This window comes from Schistocerca serialis, chromosome 4 (genome assembly GCF_023864345.2).
Source record: "Schistocerca serialis cubense isolate TAMUIC-IGC-003099 chromosome 4, iqSchSeri2.2, whole genome shotgun sequence".
In the NCBI taxonomy this organism is placed as follows: Eukaryota; Metazoa; Arthropoda; class Insecta; order Orthoptera; family Acrididae; genus Schistocerca; species Schistocerca serialis.
In genome coordinates, this window is record NC_064641.1 from 653,941,226 (window position 1) to 653,955,950 (window position 14,725).

General features: G+C 36.6%; 1 protein-coding gene across 2 annotated transcripts in view; it reads left to right on the forward strand.

The window, feature by feature from the left end:
* Positions 1–14,725, forward strand: part of LOC126475515 (uncharacterized) — a 294,048-nt gene that overhangs the window by 265,605 nt on the left and 13,718 nt on the right. For both annotated transcript variants that reach the window (XM_050103442.1, XM_050103443.1), the window contains 3 exons: positions 3,673–3,842; positions 3,926–4,093; positions 9,212–9,415. In XM_050103442.1, coding sequence (XP_049959399.1) covers positions 3,673–3,842; positions 3,926–4,093; positions 9,212–9,415 — 542 coding nt within the window. The remainder of the gene's footprint in view (positions 1–3,672; positions 3,843–3,925; positions 4,094–9,211; positions 9,416–14,725) is intronic.

Sequence of the window (14,725 nt, forward strand, 5' to 3'; positions counted from 1 at the left end):
AATTTTTTAAGAAAATCTAAACCACTAAGATTGCACTAGTACATTGCTTACTCTAAACTATAGTACCCATATTTAGATAATTTTTCCTTACAAATTGGTTTTAAAACTGGCAGAGTGTTTTCTTACACAGTGTATAAAAAGGAAGATACATTATAAAATGCTGCAGAATAATGTGCTTAACAAAGAAGACATGATATTTATTCATTGTGCTGGGTCAGGAGGTTAAATCAGATACTGAAAATTCATTTCATGTTTTCATTTCCTGAAACTATAAGCTAAAACATAAATAATTCAGTCTACAAAAATAGAAAATAACTATATCAAGTTAAACACAAAATAACACAGAGCCAGTACACACTTCTGTTTTGATCAAAACAATTGGGGAATTGGGCATGATGTGAAGGTAAGGATTTTTCTCTCTGATATGTTCCAATACAGCTACATAGGAAGTTTACTTTCATGTTGTTGTTGTTGTGGTCTTCAGTCCTGAGACTGGTTTGATGCAGCTCTCCATGGTACTCTATCCTGTGCAAGCTTTTTCATCTCCCAGTACCTACTGCAACCTACATCCTTCTGAATCTGCTTAGTGTATTCATCTCTTGGTCTCCCTCTACGATTTTTACCCTCCACGCTGCCCTCCAATACTAAATTGGTGATCCCTTGATGCCTCAGAACATGTCCTACCAACCGATCCCTTCTTCCGGTCAAGTTGTGCCACAAACTTCTCTTCTCCCCAATCCTATTCAATACTTCCTCATTAGTTATGTGATCTACCCACCTAATCTTCAGCATTCTTCTGTAGCACCACATTTCGAAAGCTTCTATTCTCTTCTTGTCCAAACTATTTATCGTCCATGTTTCACTTCCATACATGGCTACACTCCATACGAATACTTTCAGAAATGACTTCCTGACACTTAAATCAATACTGGATGTTAACAAATTTCTCTTCTTCAGCAACGCTTTCATACAGTGTGTAATTATGTGTATACTGATGCAGCTACTTAAAAATTCTTGTATATACGACTTAAAATGTGAGGGGACAATGTTTACACCACCAAAATATATTAAGAGATGAAGCCTCCTCTGTTCTAGTTATGAGTAAGTTGATGACAGATATTGTAATTAATAGATATGAATATGTGTTGGATATGCAGATAAACCTAGTCAAACCATGAGTCTGTGTGTCTCGTATCACCAAAGAAATAAAGTGGATTGGAAGCACTAATATTATTTGTGATCAAAGTATTTCGAAGCTCAAAGCATTTCGATATGTAATTTTCTATGAGGTGGTACAGGAATTCAGCCATTTATGCGTTCTGGAGGAGCACAAGATCGCATCTGTAGTGAAGTCCTCATCCATTGCCACTGAGCTGAATAATTTTGCTGGAACTTGTCACAGAATAAAGACAAGGTCAAGATAGTTACTCACTAATACACCATCACAAATAGTTTCATAACAAAGTAAGCACTTTTCCCTCAAGGCAGTGTATTATAGATGAACAGGACTATTTCACAACATTAAAAATTTCCTTTATGACTAAATGTTTTACCTATTTGTTCACTTGTGTTGTTCTTAAGCCATTTACAGGAACTGTAGGATAAATTTCCGTCCTGGCATATTATTATGTGGATCCTTTGTGATCAGAGGAATGTAAGGGGTTGAATAATAATTATTCTTTATCACATGAAGACATAAAATAGCTTCATTTGTACGTTTGTTCATTCATTATGGTATATTGGACATACAAACTTGCATTTTTTTAAAGTAAATTGTTTACTGTACTTTTATTTTGTAAACCATATCTGTTTGTTTCATACTTTCCTCTTTAGGACTGTTCTTTCTCTTCTTATTCTTCTTCTTCTTCCTCTCCTTGTTCTTGTTCTTCTTCTTCCTAGTGATGTCTTGCAGTCACAGGATTTTCTTTTATTTATTTTTAATGTTAGTGATGGATCCCCTTCCTGCTGCCACACTCAGCTAACTTGATGGGGGAAAGTCATGTACACAATCTGCCTATGAGTCATATAAGCATTGTTCTACATAGATCATATTTTAATTTTTTGCTGTAGGCATTCCAGTAAGTAATGCTTGTGTTTGGATGTCCATCAGACAGTAACAATGTGCAAAGTGATTTGTTACACCATTTGATGCTCCATCAAATCTGTAGAATCTAATGTGATGCAGTTTACTTATAGGGCTATGGTGTAAATAATTTTCATGAAAGATGAGCATTGGTTGCTTTTCTGGTGCCTGTTAAGTACTGTGGTTTCCATCAAAACACTCTAATTTGGCTACACCACATTTCAAAACTATTGATGTACATCTGTCCATTTTTGAATCCCAAGTTAAAGACCGTTATTTTTCAAGTCCCATCTATTTCCACTTTGCCGCTACATATTCCATTACTATCCTAAATTTACCAATGTAGCATATGAGTTGTCAAAATCTGTTTTAAAATCACAGTTATGCATTCTTCAGCTCCGTGTGTTTCTTACTGGACAACATTTATGACTACTGTATCTTACAAATATCTCTGCCAAGCTTGGTAATGGAAAGTTGTGGTAGAATATAAAGAATTTAGGAATAAAGGTAACATCTTACCAAATAGTAGAGGCACACAAACAAGACTGAAAACTTTGCTGACTTTCAGATGAGTCCTCTTTCACCTAGAGTACACATCCACGCACGAATACACATATCTGTACAACTATAATATGTTAACTGCTCTCTCTCTCTCTCTCTCTCTCTCTCTCTCTCTCTCTCTCTATATATATATATATATATATATATATATCACACACACACACACACACACACACACACACACACACACACACACAACCCCCCTCCCCCTTGTGAATGGAGAGAGAGAGAGAGAGAGAGAGAGAGAGAGTGTGTGTGTGTGTGTGTGTGTGTGTGTGTGTGTGTGTGTGTGTGTGTTGTTTCATGTACTGAGGCAGGTACCAGTCCATCCAGGCTGACTGGCACAGCTTCCCATCCTGGAAGTGGTGCTTGGTGCTTTAACACGCACGGCTATCCAGGCAGATCAAATATATCTCATAAACTATTGAGAAAGAAATGTAATGATGTCTTTCTTCAAAAAAGTCATTACTATGCTTCCAGTGTGTCTGCTTCCTCCTCAAACGTACTGTATAGGCTTACAACATGTTTTGTGACATACAGGCACAACTTACTTGTACTCCACAAGGTATTCGTCTTGTTCAGTTGAGACTTGATAGAGACCTTAATAATTCAATTTTCTGTGTTTAACTTCCATTTGTTGACATCTGTTATTATTGTCAGTCAACTTTCTCTAAACCAAGTTAGACACTTTAATGCTAGATGACTATGTATTCAATTTTTTGTTTTTTCAAAAGCTGTTCCTTGCCGTAGCTTCCAAATAATTCTGAAATTTCACAATTCTGTAATAAATTGCAATCTTTATTACTTGCAACAGATAATAATTTAGTGGTTGTGTTTTATTCACATATGTGGTTTATCTTTTTAATTTCATGGTGCATTAATAGTTGAATAGTTTTACACAAATGAAAGAGGCTTCATAATAATCTTGTTAATACTAATTGTTTGTATTTCAGTTTGATAATTATCATTTTTATGGGAATTTATAGAAAATATCTTTGCTAGTGCTAATTAAATGCTCTTAATTTTAGGCATTTGATGGAGTTAGAAGACCATAACCAACTAATTATAGGACTGACAGTGACAGTTGGAGCACTCTGTGCCATTCCATTTTTGTGGAATGCTGAGCATGTAGTGGAATACTGTGGTCATACCAATTTACTCATCATTGCTTTTATTTTCTACATCATAAGATTTACAGGTAATCAAATTGTATTCAGTATTCTGAAATTAAACATTTTTGTTTACAGTTTGAACATGTGTAAAATAAATTTTTATTTTCAGTGTTTTCATATCTCTCAAATGCATGGTGGTCTCTGCCTTGTGAAATAATGGAAGTTTTCACATTGAGCCTCATGTGGGTGACAGCGATCCTGTATACCCGTCACCTTGCTCCTCGGCATCTCACTGCAACTGCTCAGGGAATGGCAGTCATCTTCCATTTCTGTTTAGGTGTGTACTATTATTTTACCTCTTACAAAAACAGCTGTATAATAATCACAAGTATCACGATTTCAAGATTTTTTTACAAGTTTTTGAACTAGAAGATATTGAATGCCATTTTCTCATGCACTTTTATTACTACATACTCTGACAGTTGTATAGCTCAGTTATTTTATGTTGGTTCACCTAGGAATTCATTAGCTGTAAGTTTTATACAAACTTCATAAATGGTACTTACAAGTTTATGTTATTCAGTAAATTCAGAGATGTTGTCTGTGATCTTTCAGTTCACATACCCAGGAAGCTAAGGAATCACCATGTTGATAAAAGAGATGTTAGCTGAATAGAATTACCACCTTTAACTGGAGTGTTTGATGATATACCCAGTGGGTCAAATTTAGCTGAATGTACAGAAAACATAAATAACAAGAGAAGATTCAAAGCCCTTTTTTGTGGGAGGAGGCTGATCGGAATTACTTAGATAACCCTATGGAGAATGAAATATTTCATGTCACACTGCATTGGTATCATGTGTCTTATTTTTGAATATCTAGTCCAGTTGTATGAAAGCCTACTGAAACAAAACATTTGTTGGATACTACCTAATATTCATTTCTGTCACACTGTTTTATATACTTGCTTTAGACTCTTCAAAATGGCACCTATCTTTGAAGGTGTAAATGATTAATGGAGATGCCTGCAAAACTTACCCATCTCTTATTTAACAGTTCTACACAGGATTATTGGTGCTTTTTGATTTTGTGTTTTAATTTTCACTGTTGATATCATCTGAAATTAACTGGCCCTGACTTTTAATATTTTCTCTGCTGTGGGAATGATGAGTGGTATGTTGAAAGGATATCTGCATCATCTTAGAGCTGAATTTTCAAAATATCTTTTTATGGGATAAGTACAGGAGTTTCATAATTATCAAATTAATTACTGAGATCTGGAATGTAAAACATTGTTTCTGATAAGTTTCCACGACACAGTAGTGAGTCATTTTTTCCTTACTGTGATAAAGTAAAACCTTGAATGCAAAAGTTAAATCCCCATTGAGATCCAAGTGCCTCATACGAGAGTAAATTTAACCATCACAAACAGTGGATGTGTTGGATTTTCAGTTAAAGAGTTGACATGAAATACAAGGACATTGAAACTAAACTTTCACTACTTGCACCAGTGTAGATGGGAAACTATTTACTACTATATGTGTACCCCACTTTATAGGAATGGTGTTCAGATTCTGCAATGCAGGATCTGCATTGTTAGTAGTGTTAGTGTCATAACTTGCCATTAGGTAACATTAGTGGTATAGTTACATAGAGCTGAAACACAAGTATCAGTGTGCGTTACAGTGTACAACATAGGTCTAGGCAATGTGAGCTGGGCTTTACTCGTAAAGCTGTTTTATCACAACAACAGCAATAACACCGCTGCTCTTCACAAGTATAAAGATATTCAAGGAATATGGGAAGGTCTTCTTTCCACAACAGGGTTGAACATGATTCAGAAGTTTGAATTAGCTGTCAATTTGGGAATTGTTCCTGGGAGAGGCAGACAGCCAACTGCACCACAAATTGTTGAAGTTACTGTTGCCATGGCTGAGATTGCTGCATGCAATGTGCGGTATTCAAGTAGTGCATGAGCTGTCATGACAGGTTGAACTTTCCATGGTCCACCATTCAAAAAGTGCTGCAAAAACTGAAATGGTATACTTCCAGGCTGCCATGGATGTGGGTGGTTATCACATTGAGCAATGTTGGTATCCTGGAATCTAAACGTAGTACACAATTAACAGATATTACCCTCTCATGTGGAAAATAAAATGAGTCTCTCTCAATCGCTTATCATTATTTCTCTTCTGCATGTCCTTACAAATGTTTCCACAAAGTTTTATTGTCCTGCAATCACTAGTTTTTCATGGGACCCCTCTCAAGGAGTAAAAGTTTAATTATGAGGGCTATTCAGAAAGTAGGGAACGTTTCCGTCTGACGCCGCTAGGCCCACGCCGATTGCGTATATTTTGGTATCTGCATGCTCGGCAGCTCAGTTGGCATCCATCTGTGATAGCGAGAACATCTCTGCGCATCTAGTTTCTTGGGTAATCGAATTTGAAATGTGTGCTGCAATCGAAAATCCCACCAGTTGTGAGGTGCGGTCAGTAATACGGTTTTTGTTGGCAAAAATCCTAAAATCTATATAAATTTATCGTGAACTGTGCAAAGTGTACGGAAACAATGCATGAGTGAACATTCTGTCTAGAAATGGTGCATTCAGTTTTAAAATGGCTGAACTGTCATTCATGATGAAGAGAAGAGTGGATGCCCAAGCATTGTGACTGACAATCTTTTCGCTGAAGCTGATTAAATGATTCGTGAAAATCATCGCTTTGCAATAACGGAGCTTTTGCCTTGCACACCCTTAGAAGAGTAGTTCAAAACAAACTCTGACGAAAGCTGACATCCAAAATTTTATTTTTGCACAGCAATACCCGACCTCAATGGCAAACCGCACTAAAGAACTCCTTAATTCATTCAAATGGGAAATTTTCCCTCATCTGCCAAGTGACTTCCACTTGTTTCCCAGGATTAAGAACTGGCTTGCAATGCAGCACTTTGATAATGACTCCAGGTGGGTGTGACTCAATAGCTGAAGTCTCAGGTGGCAGAATTTTATGATGAAGGTCTTTCTAAGCTTGTCCACTGCTATGATAAGTGCCTCAATGTGTTTGGTGACTATGTGGAAAAGTAGTACGTCAGTGCTCTTTCAGATATATATAACAAAATGTATTTCTTGTACTTTTTTTTTTAGTGCCAAAACGTTCCCTACTTTCTGAATAGCCCTCGTATAATCATCTTGTATTATTTATTAGTTGGGAGGATATTGTGTTCTATGTATTATGTTTTCAGTATCTCACTATAATGTGGACTGTTTCAACTCAGCTCCAGAACTAAGTTCAGGGTTATTCCAATATATTTCTGGGGTTTCAGAAGACATCTGTGCAAAAACTACAATACATACAGAAAATGACACATATGAAGGCATAGAGCATCTCTTCCAGTTTTAATTCATAATATGCACCATGGTGTAGTTGCATCACTAGAGACCAACAGTGTCAGAACATGGCATAAAATGAAGGGACATATGCCTTTCATGTCCTTGAATTCATTAAATGTGAGACTTTTGTGATGGTTCAGTCATAGTCTCATACCAGATATTAGCTCCAACAGACAAAACAATCCATGGGTGATTCAGCACATTCCACGAAATTGGCTGCTTATGTGGTGTGAAGAAAGCAGGCCAGATGGAACCATCCGTTGAGAAGGTGGAGGGCATGTGGGAATCATTCATTGGGAGCCTGAAGAAATATGACATGTGCGAACAAAGAACTATGGATAATGCACTCAACTGTCTGGGCATTATACACAAACACTGGTGTGTAAAACCATGCCAGCTGCAGATGTTACATGTGCTGACTATTCTGGACAGTTAGTGTCATTCTGACTTTTGCAATTACTTTCTGTGACTACTACAGGAAGATAGTTCTGTACGAAAGCTGGTTTTCAGTGGCGAAGTGGCATTTCATGTACCTGTAAAAGTGAATCATCATAATGTGCATGTTTGTAACATAGAATATACTCTCTAAATTGTGGAACTCTTTCATGATTCACTTAAAGTTAACATCTTTTGTGCCATGTCCTCTTGAAAAGTTTATGAACCATTTTTCTGTATGCAGAAAACTGCTTACACCACAACTGCAGCAAGAAAGTTCAACATGCAAGTTGCCAAAGCAGCATCAACAAAAAAGGTTTCCACCAGGTGACCGGTCTACACAATGGGAGGTCTTAGACACATACACACATTTCATTTCAACAAGAAAATGGAGACTTCATTTTGCAACAATACAGTGCTCCACAACACTTGAAAATGTTCATGATTACCTCAGTGCCAAATTGCCTCAATGTTGGATTGGACATGCTTTGTATCATGACTCAACTGTTTTCCAGTGGTCCCCATGGTCACCTGACCTAACCCCTTGTGATTTCTTCTTATGGAGTTATGTCAAAGATCCTCTATTCCTGTCTTCACTGCCACTTAATCTGGAATAATTGGAATACTATTGTATTGACATTTGCTGCATCACAAATGATGTCTTTTTGAGCACATGTAATATGAGTTGAAAACTTGTAGAGATGCTCTGACTACTTATATATGTGTATTTCTTTATGTCTTGTAGTTTTTGCACAGCTGTCTTCTCAAACCCCAGAGGTACTAATGAATAACAGAGTATACACACATCACACATTGTATGTGCATTTCTTCAGCTATTTTCATTCAGTGAATGTGAATTAACTTATTAATATTTTTAGCAAGTAATGGTACTGATAATTTTTTAACATTGAATATCCAGTGATGTAAGGAACACTGAGATTATTCATAACACAGATACATGTTTTTTTTTCTTCTTTTAAAGCCTGCTATAGGCTACTAATATCTGGGAACTAATATTGAACAAAATGGCCAATGAAAATGAGATATTACAAAGATAAGGTCAATCTCAGAAAAACTTTCCTCCACCAAAAGAAGTTTACTGTCATCAGACACGTGAACAAATTTTGAGAAAGTTCTAAAGTGTAAGTCGAGGAGAAAATATTGTATGGTAGTGAGACATGGGCACAGAGTGAGCCAGAGAAGAAGCTGAATGCATTTGAATGTGATTCTACAGAAGAGTGTAAAAAACAAATCAAATAGGCAGATGAAGTATAAAATGTGGAGTGGATGGAATTAGTGATACATGCAAAGACATCCAAGAAAGTTAACACAGCAGAAGGGTAGGAAAACTATAAGGGGAGACAAAGTTTGAAATACGCAAAACTATTATTTATTGTGAGTAGTGTAGTATGTGTACAGAGAAGAAAGGACTTGTACAAGATAAGAAGTATCACCAAACTGGCCAAAATACAATATAAAACTAATTTTCTGAAATAATTCTAGAATTTCTTTTTACTTCATGTTTTAGCATGGTAAATAATTCATTAGTGGATTGAAAAATGTGTTTTAAATTTATCTTTTCTTCTGGTACCTTTAAGTTAATAATTTGTTTATACTTTTTGTTTTCAATAGGTCGATGCTTGGGGGCACTGGTTGCAGCATTACTAAGTGCTCACGCTGACGCAGAAGTGTTGTCTCTGCTGACAGTGTATCGTGTGGGTGCTGTGGTAGCTGCAGTAATTGCTACTGTGTATTTCTCAGTGTATTACTGCTGTCTGAAGGCATGCTGTCCAGCCAAGGGTACTACTGGGCCTCGCAGTTCAGGTGTCACGCAAGGTACTGGAACCTTGCTTTGCTCGTGCCTGGCTACCTTACTTATAACAGTTCTACTTCGCTAACAAAAGTATGCAGATCATTTGAGAAGGAATTAATGTGACTCAAGTCACAGTCAAAAGTACCTGTTATTTAGATAGAATGTTTTGTGACCATTCATATTAAATATTCCATTAATTGTAGATTTGTTATGCTTTAAGAATTTTTGTGTCTATTACATCAAGGCCAAAATCTCTCTTCACTTCCTTCATAAAACAAAACTCTCAGGCACCTTTTTCATTACTTAATTCTACCACAATACTGAACTACTGTCATAATTTTATCAGTGTCACCTAGAAATAATCTCTCTCTCTCTCTCTCTCTCTCTCTCTCTCTCTCTCTCTCTCTCTCTCCCCCTCCCCTCTCCCACACACTCACACACACACTTTTCCCCTCTCAGTATATCATAAACTCCAGTAAGAAAGAATGAACTGCAGAGTTGTTTAATGAGTTGTTTCTTCATTAAAAAAGACAGTTACTATGGACTAATATTATGTACCTCATTAGCTTTAGTAAAGTCAATATTTGTATTCTTAATGTCACAAGAATTGTATTACCGTGTTCCTATTGTTGCAGGTATATGTAATAAGTTGTAGGTATATGTAATAATAATTGAACATCTTAGTTTGTAGATAGAAAACAAACTATTTTAATACATGTGGAAATGAGACTGCACAAGAAAAACTAGACTTTTAACAAATAAAGTTTTTGTAAAAAACTAGAAAAGAACTATTTTTTAAATACAGTAGTTATTATGTGGTAAGTCCATTGAATATTTGTCGTGTACATATCAGGAAGTTCAGTCCCTGCCAAATGAAAGTTGACTACAAAGTATTAGAAACACATGCTTAGTAGTGGAGATTGTGTGATATGTGTGTACATTCATTATACTTACAGGAAGACTGCTGCCTTATGTTAGTAAAAAAAATTTATACTATGGGCTATATATTCACTGTACAGATATGATGGCAAGAAGTATGTTTTTCACTAAGTACTATTTTAAAACAAAAATAAAAGAAGTAGGCCTTTCATAGCAATTTTGTTTTTATATGAAATCCTGTACTTTAATCCGCCTTTCTGCATCGTTCCCACCAATATTATCATACAACCAGCTGCTGAATACTAATCTCATAGAAATCTACTGCCTGATTAGACAACCAATCGCAGCATGGTCATTTTGATATCTTCATTGTCATCAGGGCTCTGATCATCCAGGGGCTTCTTCAAACCAGGAACACATGGTAATCACTGGATGCTAGGTCAGGGGTGTGCAGAGGGTGATAAAGTTTTTAGCAGACAAATAATCCACTCAGCTCTCGAGTTCTATTGGCTGTGTGTGTAGGGACATTGTCATGAAGCAAAACAATTCCCTTCCTCAGCCAGCCACACTTTATATTTTGCATTGCACAATGAAGTTTTTTGAAGGTCTCACAATAAAATGTAGAATTTACGGTGTCACCACAAGGCAAAAAATCCACAAGTAACACCCCTTTCTTGTCCCAAAAAACAATATGCATGATTTTTCAGGCAGAAATTGTGTGCAGAACTTTACTTTCTTGGATGATGTTGAATGCCACCATTCCATGGATTCCTGCTTTGATTCAGATCTTATGTAGCCCACATTTGCTTTTGTGCACCTGTCAGCATTTTCGGTACCCAGTGTGAGCATAACTTTAGATAATTTAAACTTTGTGTAAAAGCTGCATAAAATACACTCCTTGACACTTGAGGAAACTCATCACATAACATCAAAATCATAAATCATCTATTTCCTCTCAATATTTCATAAACTTCCTGCACCAAAGTGTCAGTAATGACTGAAAGTCACCCATTTCATTCTCATCATACACATTTGTGCAGCCATCTTTAAGAGCTATTATCCATCACTCATACTGTTTTCTCCATAAACTTCATTGATCTGATGATCAATTTCAGTCACTTTCATGCCTTTATTACTAAGAAAGATGAATCACAGCACAACACGTATTTCACAATTTGGCAGGATTCTCAATCAAAGGAGATGTTTCTAAGACTCACAAACAAATGTAAACATGCCAAATGCATGTGCCAAATGCTGACCACAGTGCAGCACTAACTGCAGAATTTCAAAATGGTACTTACTTTAAAAACATGCCTCGTAATAACAGAAAGTGAATCACCAGGATCATGGCCATTGCATCTGAATGTTATTTACAGCTGTCACTGCTTTTTGTTACCTAATTTCCACCTGTTGCTATTCAGCCTATCTCTTTCCAGCAGGCCTCTGGCCATTATAGCCTCCTAGACCCTTTCCTTCCATGTTCTAGGTGGCCATCCTCTCTTTGTTCTCCCTTGAGGAGACTGTTTCCAGATTCATTTTGGCTGCCAGGAGACACTGCCTTACAACGCACTGTCCATATGGGCCAAAAGGTTCACGTACTTCAGTGAAGGTCATAGGCCAGTGGTAGCACAACTGCCATCAGGGTCACCCAGGCTGGAGTGGGTCTCAAAATAACCTATCCACACCCATCCAGCCCAAGCCCTAGTCTGCAGTGGGATAAATAGAGTGGATAATAGCTAAAATCATCAAAAGGCAGAAAGGCTGGCCAATACTTACCTTCAGGACATGCAGCTGACACTACTGCTGATAGAGAAACTTAAAATGGAGCACAGCACTCTTTCATTGTAAATAACATAATTATGCTTTCTGCTGTTCAATGAACCCTCTGCCAGACACTTTAGTGTGATTTGCAGAGTATCCATGTAGACATAGATGTAGATGCTGCATCACATGAATATAAAGTGAAATAACAAATACTTAGAGACAGAAAACAGTTTTCTTTTCTTCGTTATCTATAAAAAGGGAATTTGTATAGTAAAATGTAGTGAATGGAACCATACAATAATTACTAGTTCAATTATTTTTGCCAGTATATTCTGTGTTTTTGAGTATTGAGCTAATGGAGGAGAGGGACAAAAGACATAACATCAAATCATATCATAAGGCATCTTCTATCTGCAAATATTTCAAAATTTTTGCAATTTAGTTAGTCATAGTTTCCATAAATGATATTCACAATAGATGTTACAACATAAAATGTGCCTTGATACATGACTAATAGGAACACAGTTTCCAGACTTCTGGAGAAACATGTTGGAAAAACTGGAAAGGAGGGAGGATACACCACTCAGTCCCTAATCTATGAGCAGCTCACATGTTGTGAGGTACAAGGGGGACAAAATGGAAAAGAAAGGGCCAGAGAGAACAGTAGGTCAAATATGTTAGTAAGCATTGTGCCATCTTCAGTTCAGAGATGACAGAAGGGATGGGGTGAAAACTGAAGATGGATTAAAGGAAGAATAAAAAATTAAAGTGGTAAAAAATGTAGTTCAGTAATAGAAAGAAAAAGTAAAGACCATGTACAGGGGAGGGAAGAAAATAAATAAGTCAATAATATGATAAATTTATATCAAACCTAATATAGCAACAGGAATGGCTAAGGTAATGGAGGATAAGTCCATGAGGGCAGCAGTATGAGAGACTGTATTGAAGACCAAGTTCTCATCTCTAGAATTTTGAGAAGTTAGTGCTGGATTGGCAGACAAGCTGTATAGGACCAGTCAAATGACTGATAACTGATGAGTAGGAGCATCCAAATGGCCAAAGTGATTTTGCAGGCATTCAGATCTCCCAAGTGATGCTGTAATGCATGTACAGTTCTGTTTTCATTTTTGGTTTCTGCCAGTTAGATGGTTTGTGGTCACCCATATATAAAAGCCATGTAGCAAACACACATCTTTTAAGAAACTTGAGTAGGTTCACATGTTACCCTGTCTTTATAGCCGTACAGAGTACCAGTGTTGCAGCTGATGTAAGTGATAATGGGTTGGTGCATGGGTCCAGTTTTACAATAGAGACAGCAGCTTGAGAAGGAACTTTGGGGTATGGATGATGATTTGGGAACATCACACTCTTTGACTAAGATGTTGCGGAGCTTAGGAGGATGATGGAAGTTCAAAGTTTGTGATGTGAAGAAGTTATGAGGTGTCTAAGTGGACTACTGTTGGTACATGTAATGTAATCTGAAGTGTGAATCAAGCCGCATTAAGATGGAGATCAACATGCAGGAACTTAGTTGTGGAAAGACAAGGTGAATTCCAGTTGGGAATAGGAGGATGAGCTGTTGCAGAAGGTGGAGGAGTTCCTCTTCACCTTAAGTCCTGACCACAAAGGTATTACCAGTGGATCTGTGCTAAGCCAGGGAATACAGCTCCTGGGAGTTGAGGAGTGTCTGCTCCTTACAACCCATGCAAGAACAGCATAGTGATTTGTATTTATTAGAGAGATATATCAATAATTGAGTGAGTGCTGTCTAGACTTAACAGCTTTGAGTGTGGATGACTAGAATATACATTTTGAGCTTCTGAGGAAGAGAAAAATTTCAAAACTGGTACTGCACATATATATATATGAAGGACTGTTTGTAATAGAAATTTCATCTTCCACATGAACAGCTGTCTGTCTTCCGATGTACATAACATAATTATGCATTCTGCTGTGATACATGAATGTAAAGTGAAATAATACATACTTAGGGTCAGAAAAGGGTTTTATTTTCTTCTTTATATATAAAAAGGGAATATGTATAGCAAAATTTGTTGAATAAAACATATAATAATTATTAGACCAGTTATATTTTCCAGTACATCCTGTGTTTTTGAGCAGCAAACTAATGGAGGAGAGGCACAGAGGGCAAAACAAATCATGTCATAAGGCATCTTCCATCAGCATATTTCTCAAAATTATTGTAGTTTAGTTAGTCACCGGTTCCTTAAATCGTATTCACAATAGATCTTACAACATAAAGTGTACCTGTTGTACTATACTAAGAGGAATGCAGCTCCTGGACTTCTGGAGAAAATTGATATGATAGTAACTAACAAACAAAAGTCAAACACAGATATTTATTTACCTGCTTGCAGAATAAATTTATCCTCAAAAGGAAGACTACCAGCGAAAGCTAGTAGTCATGCCACAGCTTACATACATTGTGATAGAGAGATTGCTAACAATGCAGTACAGTTGTTAATAAAATTACACTTTACATTACAGAATGTCTCAGAAGAACAAAGCCTTTATCGTAAAATATTAATGTCTAATAGGTTTGAAGCTTACAAGAAAGGAAGAAGGTTCTATTAAATGATGATGGGACAGCTTCACCAGAAATGGCTATGAAGCACATAAAAATTTGACAAAACAGAATGAAATGTGAAAAAGAGATCAAAAATTGGAAA